Raw genomic sequence first — 11330 nt, 5'->3', positions numbered from 1 at the left:
ACACAACTAAACCAAGAAAAAAATAGGATAAACATCATTAATGTGAAGATGCTGAAACTATTACTTTTATTAATTTTTATTCCATCATTTTAAAAAGTTATGTATATAAATTTTTCACATCATGAAGGTTCTCAAAAAACGACAGATTACTTCTTCTTGGACACACCAACAGTTCTTCCTCTGCGACCAGTCGTCTTTGTGTGCTGTCCACGCACTCGCAAGCTGTTGACATCCATACAATGTTGTAATCAATCATTCAGCTAGTGAAATAACCTTAAAACCTTAAAATGTATACTAGAATGTTTAAGACCTTAGCAATGGATGACCCACAAACTAGCATTATAAAAACACCCATGCACAAAGTGTATAAACGTAATTAAATTCTTTGACCTGAAATACCTCTGAAGATGGCTGGTAACAGACATACAAGGCCAAACTCAATACAAAAGAAATCTATTAAGATTTTCTGTTGGCAGCCAATATCATGATAATTTTTTTTTTTTAAATATTAAGACAAGTAACAGATTCACTACCGTATCCTTTACAATCTTATTGGAACATAGCTATCTGTTTTACACAAAACAAGTGCACACCATACATACAAAAAAATATTCTTGTTCAGTCTAGGACATCATTCTTTATATACAAAATGAATTGTGTTCGAGGGTAAAGAATCCATGTTAGTAAAGTGACATTATGAACAATCTCTTTCTAAAAATACAAAGCTTAGTTAATAAATAATATTTAAAGATAAATTTTATTACATTTATGTCACAATCTTTGAAAATTCAATGCTATCAATGGCCTTTCCAAAATATTTCTGTGGTACATGCACTTGGATGCCATAGTTCCAGGAATTTTGTATGTTGCTAAAAAAAAACTTCTTTTAATAATGGCACAGTAATCCATTGTTTATATGAAACCCACATTTACAACTTTATTTTCATGTATATGTACATAAACATTTAAAGGGGAAAAATATCAAAACATCTTAATTTTTGTTTTCACGTGACCAAAGTTTTGGTTCATGACCAAATAATTTACCACGACACATAGGAAAAAAAAAAAAAAAAACAGTACTGTACAATAATTAAACTTCACACTATTCGCTTTCAACTTTTAATGTTAAAAAAAAAGTTAATCACGGGAACTCGTAAATCCCGGGTACGTAAAAAAATGAGGTTCTACTTTATATTTCAATTTTGAGTTCAAACTTTGGCTAACACGTGAGGGAATTACTGTAAAATGACGCAGAGCTCGAAAGTAGGAACTCACCCCCAGTAGTGCCGCATGCCGCGGTGGGCCCTGATCTTCTTCAGCCTCTCCAGGTCCTCACGCAGCTTGCTGTCCAGGTAGCTGGAGGTCAGCTGTGGGCAGACAACACTGCGTCCAGACCAGCCCGCCCACAAGCACACGCTCGCAGCTACACACATTGTGTTTTCTCGCATAATCGTCGCACATTTTATTGTAAAATCAAGTTTGAAAAGTAGGGGTGCAACAATTATGCGGTAAATTTTTTTTTTGTTAGATAAACTAGGGATGGGTTGAGTACACATTTTTATCGATTCCGATACCGGTACCGATTCCTAAATTTCGATTCTCGATTCCGAGTCATTCCAGTTTTCGATTCCTGGTAATTCTGGTCACATAATTAAAACTACTTAAGAATTTAATGCATTACATAATGATAATAACATGTATAAAGGATAATTATAAACTTAGGATTAAATGTGGAGGGTTTTTTTTTTTCAATTACCAGTGAAGAAGCATCTTCACATAAAGTTTGTTTGCTAGTAAGTACTAGGCTGTGCACAAAGAAGTTCAACATTTAGACAGGGTTCTTTAACAGGCGATAACGCCGATAACATAACATCTTTTTTCAAAATGGGTTCAAAGGTAGCACTACTTTTTTCTGTGGTACCTTTTGACTTAGTTGGTGACAGTGCTGTAAACAAAAGTTTGTTTTTCTTCAAAGACTATTTTTTCTGGTAGTAATGTGTGCCAGGATTTCAAATGCTTCATTAAATTATTTGTAGATTTGTAAGTACGGCTCCGTGAAATTTGCGCACTACCATGATTACAAATTGCATATTTGTCATTTTCACTATTGATGCGAAAATGTTCCCAAACTTTAGACATGTTGATACAATATCAGACCATTCGCATCGTAATTTGAAACGACAGTCTGCGAACATTTTTTTACTAACAAACTAGCAAAACACTTGAAAATAGTTTTAGCAAAACAATATTTGCGCCAAATAAATAGCATAAATGCGCAACAATTCACAGTAACCTCAATAGCACGACGGTGAATTACGCCGCCGTAATTCACCGTCGTGCTATTGAGGTTACTGTGAATTGTTGCGCATTTATGCTATTTATTTGGCACAAATATTGTTTTGCTAAAACTATTTTCAAGTGTTTTTCTAGTAATTATTACGGATTTCCTTTGCAAGAAATAAACACGAGCCTCTGTTGGCGGTATGGCCAGAGAATTCTTTAAAATTGATTGTTGCTTTCATTATACAATCTGTCCCGCACGCAACGAATCGATACGTTTCGACTTGACTTTATATTTTATGGCCACCAGAGATTTTGTGGAGGCCATCATCCTTGAATGGCTCACAACTAAAATGGTGACGACACGTGATGTGATCTCGTTTCATAACCGTCACTTTCTTCACAAAAACAATGGACTTTTCTTAACTGCAAATAAAATTAATAAGTCTTTTTACAATTTATTTACGTCTAATACATGAGTGAGGAATAATGTTCTTCGATCGTGGAGTTTTAATTAGAGGTTAAACATTGTTTTTATTTATTTTTATTCGTATAAAATTAATATTTAATAATAATGAGGATTATTAGGAATTTAATGCGCATACGGCAGGTAAGATATATTAAAATAAGTAAGTAAAGTTCAGACGAAAATATATTACTACTGTATTTTCTACGGCAGGTAAGATATATTAAAATAAGTAAGTAAAGTTCAGACGAAAATATATTACTACTGTATTTTCTTAACTTAACCGATTCCTAACCTACCTTGCCCTTTTTTAGTACCCGATACTGAGTACCCAAATTTTTTAATAATCGGTGGTATCGAGGAATCGGAGAATCGAATCGACCCATCCCTAAGATAAACGTTATTCATGAAAACAAACCCAATTCTTTGAAAGTAATTTTATTTAAAACGTGGAGTATAAAAGAGCACGCCAAACAATTTAAATTAATAAGTCATGCAACAAAAAACCTTTCAACTTTAAATAGAAAAACAAAATCTGTGATCCAAATGCAAGCCAAACGAATGCATAACTATCGCCGTAGTAAGTACACACACCACGAAAGAGAGCGCACGTTGCATGCACTCGGCGAGATATCGATATTCGGCTACATGTGCGCGCTCTTTACAGAAAGCAACATAACCAAACATTAATGAGCGCTGGCTACATTTTTGTAAGCGGTACACCGCGGCGACGCAGACAAACAGATGAACGTTATAACTTTTAAAGTCTTTAAAATAAAATTTACACAACAGACAATTATGTATTTCCGTTAATTAAATAAGTAAGAGGTAATGTCCGAATAAATATTAGATTTCTATTTAAAATTCATCGCTTTATATGGAAAAAATTCCCACACAAAGCACTCTGAATCTAATAGCGGGACCAAAAACAACATGCAATGTTTACATGAGAGGTTTTTTTTAATCCAAATTTTAACGCCCAAAAATATGGGTGCGACGATTATGTGTTTAAAGAGGATAAGTTTCAGTTTTTTTAAAAAAAAACTGACACAGAATACACACCTTCATAACCATCTTGAAACTGAAAACAGTTCTGCTAATTCTGTTGCTGTGAATAAAATAATGCTTCTAATGTCATGAAATCCAGCTACCTATTTTATTATCCTTTTTGAATGCCCATAAAATGGTATGTACATGGGTTTTAAATAAAACCAGAATTTTAGGACTGTAACTGCAACTCCTTGTGAAGACGTGAAAAAGATAGTGTCAAAATATCTCCCATAAGTGTGTTTCAAAATTTTATTTAACACCAGACATTGCCAAAATCTTTTATAACTATTAACTTAACTTAAAAATTTCCATTTGTGCAATACATTTTTTTAAATACGTACTACCCAAGCTTAATCTAACCAGCAAAAACCTTTTACATTATAAAATACCATACCTGCCAACCTAGAGTATTCAAAAATCTTTTGAGGTATGTAAAATATTTACCTCTTATTCCAGCAACTATTTTTGAATTCAATAAAATATGATGGTTACAAATGTTACCATCTAATTGGCTGAACAGGAAGGAGACGGGATTCGGAAGAAAATAAGTTGAACATTTTTCATATCTGTTCCCGGGAATTTTCCATCGCCCTGCCAGATATGCACCACTGTATTGGCGTACCGTTCAAGATGTATACCACTTGTTGAATGTTGTTTTGCAGTACTAAAATTTAGTGCCACATTGTGAGATATGTAAAATTAATTATAAGATTCACATTCTCAAACAACTTCACCACAACATAACCGCCTCTAATAACTAGAACAACAGCAGACAGACACACATCAAAACAATACAGACTAAAGCTAAGTAATATAAAAGAAAACAAAGCATGAGTCGGTAGATTTAAGTTGACGATTGATAACAACCTTGCAAGATACCAAACTTGATAACAGAAATTATTGTGCTAGTTGTAGTAGTTATGAAAGAACAAACCTACATCATTTATCAATGTGAATAAAACCACTACATAAATACAACAAAGTTAAATTTCTTAATCTTTGTCAAAAGGGGATGAAAATCACACTAAATTCTGAAGGTGAGAGAGGTGGTAAATCTTGAGAGCTGGTTAGATAAGCAATATTACTGAAATTATTAAATTAGGATATTAACTAGGTCAAAGTGTCAACTCACCTGGCTGTATTTTCCATCAACTATATCCTTCTGCCTGTTGAGAAACCAGTCCGGGATCTTGTACTGACGTGGGTTGGACATGATGGTGACAATTTTCTCCACCTGCAACCAACAGTGACAACTTGACAAACATGAGAGAACTTTCATTGATCCTTACTTCGTATCCCGTTTATATCAAAGTTTTTTTATGATTCATATTTCTGAAATTAAAAATATTTTGGTTATGTTTCAATTTTGCATCAGAAACAGATATAACGGCTTACTTTATTTTAATATTTTACGTTAAAATACAATCAGATAGGTTTCATAGAACAATGTTCCTTATTGTCTATACAGTTTATGTTTATATAGAAGATTTGTAAAGCTTTATAATTTAAAATAACCTTCACAATCAAAAACACTAGGGATGTACCAATTCGAATCCTGATTAACTGTAATCGCCCGATAATAGAGAATCGGTAATTAATCTTAATAATCTGCGATATTTCAACCGATTATTTAGACAAAATTGTCATTTTATCATCATATTTATCATAGTTATCTCTTAGCATTATAAGAAAAACATGCCAATGATGCTAATATATTCTTTTAACTGTAGATAGTAAACTCTTTTAAGTTTAATTCATGAAACACCGTTCAGACTGTAGGCCTACACACGCGCTGAAAGTTTCAGAAACTTCAGTTGTCTAATAAATGAAATATACTCTTATTTTATTCAATTGACGATTTTCTTCTAGCGTGTATGGCTAGTATTTCCATTATTGTTAGCTCCATGCATCAAACAACTGCTTTGAGTGCCGCTTGTAATAAAATACAACACATAAAACAGTATAAAACACAATAATATTGTTTGAACAGCATCATCACAAGATCTCCATTTCACGTTTAAGTTACGCACGTCATGTGATGAACAAAAACAATTTGGCCAACTTATTTCACTTTACCGGAATTTCCGTTTCACACGTGAACCTTTTTCTATTATTTTTTATTATGATTAAGTCGCTTTAATAACGGGAAAGTCTTCTTTACTTTTTATTTTTACCGTATATTAACAACAAATATTTAACCAGGAATAAAAGTTCACGATTGCGATAGTTGGTGGTCGGTTGTAGGAATATTTCTGTTTGCGACCAAAATTAATTTTTCGAATATTGGTAATGTCTGTGTTAGCAAAGACGACTCGGCGACTGTAGATTGTTTTATTGTTTTCTAGTCTCTAATGCATGTCCATACATTACGTAAACGGAGTGACAAATTCTTTGATCAAATATTACAGTATATTTTGCTAAGTTTTCTATTTGTTGGCATTTACCAAAATAAATATTTGTTAATAGCTGTTATACATTGCATTCACTCTTTAATGTTGCATAATAATCATAATGTTGTTGTCTTTGCTTTCTTTTTTAATTTATGTAATAATCGGGCAAATATAATCGGTTTGGAACATCGGCTGAATTTGAATTTTTTAATGAATAGTTAATCGTAATTGGTAACCCGTTTTTCAATATTGGTACATCCCTAAAAAACCCATTTAATTGATTACTTAATTTTAATATGTTATGTTAAAATAGGATATGTTACACAGAACAATTTCTCCCTGGAACAATGTTCCTCAAAGTTTTACACATTTCCAATTCAAATAGGTAATTTTTTTGGCAATTCTACACCTTTGCATCACAAATACAACCAATAAATTTCTTTATTTTTATATTTAAATTTAAAATACCACTGAATAAGGAACAAATATCAAGAAATCATTTCAAAACCAGCAAGAATAATAAATCAGTCACTTTCACTGGTAATCTTAGAAGTGCATTATCCCATTTCAATCACAAAACTACCCTGCTCTACTTCTTGAAAAAATTCAATATCTCCTAAAGTATTTGGAATTTCTTATCTCAGCTGGTTGATTTGAAAAGAGGAAGTGAAAGAGCATAGAATAAAAGTATTTTCTGATTTTTAGCATTTTTTTTTCGCATTTACCGCTACTCTACATATTTACCAATCAGAGATATCTCCCATGAAAAACAGTTTCTGCTACACTAATAAAGCACAACACAAATTTATCATTATATTTACATGGCCGGTAATAATTTTATGCCAACCTATTATAACCATTAAAACTGCCATTTCTGCCAAACTACTTGGGAGTATTGCAATATTGTTATACACAGTGATTAGTAAAAAGGTAAGGATATATGTAAAAAATCCATCTTAAAATTTTTGTTGCCTTTGTTTCGATGCACCCCTTTGCTCAATTTTTAAAAAACAATAATTATTCATCAAATTAAAAAACTTGTTAGTTTAAATGTGTTTATTAGCTTGTGTATGTTCAGACATGCTATATAAGCAGTATCTAAATATATATAACTCAAAGGTGACTGACTGACTGACTGACATAGTGATCTATCAACGCACAGCCCAAACCACTGGACGGATCGGGCTGAAATTTGGCATGCAGGTAGATGTTATGACGTAGGTATCCCCTAAGAAAGGATTTTGATTAATTCTACCCCCAAGGGGATATATATATATATATATAAAAATATATATATAAATATATAAAGCGAAATACCACTCACTGACTCACTCATCACGAGATCTCTAAAACTATACACCCAATTGACTTGAAATTAAGCATAGTTAAGGTAAGTGCACCGGTACTCGTCACTGCTCCAATGGTCGCCACTAGCAACTTCAAATGTAAATAATAGATAAGTAGCTCAATATATCGCCAACTTAAATATTGACAAAAATTTGGTCGACTTTCTAGCTGAAATTACCACAATAGTTTTCTGAACAAACCCTATTTTCAATCAAAAAAGTCCGTGCATCAAAAGTTCGTAGAGCAGTGAAGATAAATAGGGGAATTCCTATACTAAAACACTAAGGAGGTATGTGCACATTTTTACTTCTAATTATGTAATTTTTCATGTTTATTCGCGATGTTTTGTGCTGAATGTGTTGGTTAAATGTTCTTGGAGAGGTGAAAGTATTTATTTAAAAAAATTTGTTTTCTTTGTATGATTTAGTTAGGGTGACGAAAACTGGATCAATAAAAACCTTGTATTGCTAGTGTTCGTCATACCTGACGAGCACTGGTACATTTAATATTTTATTTAAAGTTGTGCTAAGTTACACCCTAGAGTTCTTAAATAATATTGGTTCTTTGTTGTTGATAGGCAAAGTACATTATTATGATCAGATCCAGTAGTCGTCAGCTATGACGACTTCCGATGCATGTGTATGACGACTTCTGGGTCGGAAATTACTTTACTTTATTGATTACAGAAATTGTGTAGGCATTGTTGTTTAAATTAATTTAGGGGTCATTCGATATATATTTTGACATTAATAAGTAAATTAACCATTATAATGTGTCTCATTCTTTAATTACAGGGCAAATTGCCAAAACGGAAAATACTGTTGTATGAAAAGTCAGCCATGGAAGCTGCTCTTAAAGATGTAGCGAATGGTATGTGTATAAAACGAGCAGCGGAAAAAAAGTGTGTGCCAAGAAACACATTGTCCTATAAACACAAAGGCAAATCGCCCTTGGGTAGGAAGATGGGCCCCGATTCATTTTTAAATTTTACTTCTGATACCGCATAACATGCTATGTTATGTTGCAGCAACGAATCGAGTCGTATTGCGTACGCGTACAGTATGACGTCGCGTAAATAATAATAAATAGAATATAAACAATTAACAATATTTGATATTTAAACAGTTTTTGTTAACCAAGAAACAATTAAATCTCATTAGAGCGGCTTTATTATATTATCTCTTTTAAGATAAGAACAAAAAAACGTGAAAATACGCGATAGTGAAAAACAAAAACATACACATTTCTAATTTGTGAAAAAATACTTTGTTACGTTGTTTCTGTTCCAATCTCAAACTTTGTCTACACACATAATACCTTTAATAAACAGTAAAAAAAACTTGGACGAGGAATTTCCAAATTATACTTTACTTAATAAACGTTCTTTGTAACGTAAATTCATCTAATATGCGCGTGCATGCGTAAAACATACGAAAAATGCGAGTAACAAAATGCAGCCGTATGTAACGTTTCGTTACTCGTTACTAGACGACGCACACGTTACTCAGTACCGAATACGTACGGTTTGCTACAGCTCTATAATATTTTCATGTTAGTTGTGCTGTCCCTCTTTGTTCCGTGAGTGCTGTAAGTAAATTCAAAATTTAATGAGGATTATTCATTATATTACTAAACGATCTTTATGAATTGCCATTTTGATGTTTAAAATATAGTAAAAAATTAAATTTGAAGCCCAAATAGTACAGTACTATCATTCTGGATCCATGAATTAAAACTAATGCAGCCGAAATCGCACATGACGACTACTGGCTCAAACATGTGACGAACACTGGCAAACATGAAAATTTGCATGACGACTACTGGCTCGAAATCACACTTTATTCAAAATTATAAATCTACAAAAATAATTTGTTTTTATCGAAGAGTGTTGGATAGCATTGTAGAGTAAAGTTTGATGTTAAAAACAAACATGTAGGGGGCAGTAATACACCTACGAGGTTATGTACACAATATTTGTTTCTAAAACTCTTCTTAGCATGACGACTACTGGTACATTTACCTTACTCATTTTGTGATGTATACGCTCACTAAGAACGGATTCTGCAGAAATCCGATCCCAAGGGGAGTTTCGGGGGCATAATATATCAAAATTTCCAGTTTTTGGTAGGAAATCACCATGGCAACGACTATTTCATTGTTAGTGCATTCCTCATCACCGTTGAAATATTGGGGGTACTTTAAATATAAAAAATTGCCCTTTTTTTCAATTATATATATTTTACAGACTTGAAACTTCACAGTAATATTCCTTATATTACGCAGGATGACATTTTCCGAAAATTAGATCCCAAGTAAAAATCAGGCAACAGTGGGTACTTTGGCTGCATGAGAACAGGATTTTGCATTGTTCATGCCTTCTGCGTCTCCATGGCAACGGGCATCGCGCGGCAGTGGCGTACCCACAACGAGGGGCATGTATAATGAGCGGCGCAAGAGTGATCTGCCTGTAGACTGCCGTAGCGAAGTACGGGTACATCAGCTGTACGTTGCGTGCACGAGTCAGGAAACCATCGGTGCTATTCATTTTCTCTCCGGTACATTATACAGCATTGTAATAAATTTTCACTGAATTTTTTTTATTTACCATTACTGTAAATGGGAGATGTGGGTTAATTTTTTTCCATTAGTATAGCCGTGCGAAGCCGGGTCGGGCAGCTAGTTTTAAATATTCTTATAGTGCTTAATTTGTGTTGTCATAAGTGCTCTAGAATTATTTGGAATAGAACCACTAGAGCATGGTTAACAAATTTATATTGCCGTGGACAGTCTTATAAGAAGACAGTAAGTAGTGGTGTATTGCATAACTATTTCACAAAGCAATTATTGAATGCAGCTATTTGATGTAACATGCCTTCAAGTCAAGGAAAATTGTGGTAATTAGCAAATTAGAAACAAGAACAGCAAGTTCCACAATGACAAAAAGAAACTGATCAGATAAGAGAAAAATATTTACGTTTCACTATCTGTCTGCCACTCCCAAATGCAAGGCCATGAGAGTGAATTTCATGGTTAAGAAAAATTAATTTTACTGGAGAAAATAATTTCAGCTCCACGAAAACTTTCACAAACTAATATGAATTACGAAACCATTCCATCGGAGAAAATTTAGGGGCGTGCGTAGTGTGCGAAACTATATTATCGGAATTTTTTTCTTTCAGTTCTAAAAAGCCGCGACGTCCGACAGTTAACAAAAGATGTTTTCGGTAAAAAATACACTAAAACGTAACATACCTCTTCCTCAGTACATTCTCCTGCCCTTTTATCCAAGTCGATGTCTGCTTTCTTCAAAACAATATTGGCGTAACGTCTACCGACACCTTTGATTGCTGTCATTGCGAACATAACCTTCCTTTTGCCATCAATATTCGTGCCCATAACACGAAGAATGTGTTGAAATTTTTCTGGGATAACTAAAGACTGAAACAAAAAAAACATATGACAAGTTAAAATACATCAATAAATTAGCAAAACGTGAAAATGTACATAATTGAAATTTTGAGACAAATACATATCTCAAAATATTTTCCCATTAAATAATAAAGACAATACTTAAAAACATAATGAACTTTATAATATTAATTACCATTTTCCCTTCAAGCTTCTAAACCTTAACGTATTCGAACCACACGTGCAAAATTCAACACACACACATAAAGAGAACACCAATAACAACTTCCGTCAAAGAGATATGTTCGTAGATATCACAATTTCCTTTCAACGAAGACAAGCGTCGCTTAAAGAATATACAACGTTTGCAAAAATATACACATTTTACG

The 11330-nt window shown here is 33.2% G+C and overlaps 1 protein-coding gene across 1 annotated transcript; it reads right to left on the bottom strand.

Annotated features, from left to right (window-relative positions):
• Nucleotides 1-60: 60 nt before the first annotated feature.
• On the bottom strand, nt 61-11256 carry LOC134537860 (small ribosomal subunit protein uS13). Its single transcript, XM_063378745.1, has 5 exons — nt 11138-11256; nt 10786-10971; nt 4929-5030; nt 1276-1367; nt 61-222 (listed from the first exon to the last, which is right to left on the bottom strand). The coding sequence occupies exons 1-5, from the start codon at nt 11138-11140 to the stop codon at nt 147-149; spliced, it is 459 nt and encodes a 152-aa protein (XP_063234815.1). The 5' UTR covers nt 11141-11256; the 3' UTR covers nt 61-146.
• Nucleotides 11257-11330: the final 74 nt, after the last annotated feature.

Source organism: Bacillus rossius, chromosome 12, assembly GCF_032445375.1.
Source record: "Bacillus rossius redtenbacheri isolate Brsri chromosome 12, Brsri_v3, whole genome shotgun sequence".
NCBI lineage: Eukaryota > Metazoa > Arthropoda > Insecta > Phasmatodea > Bacillidae > Bacillus > Bacillus rossius.
The sequence above is the reverse complement of the archived record's forward strand: the minus strand, read 5'-3'. Positions and strand labels throughout refer to the sequence as shown.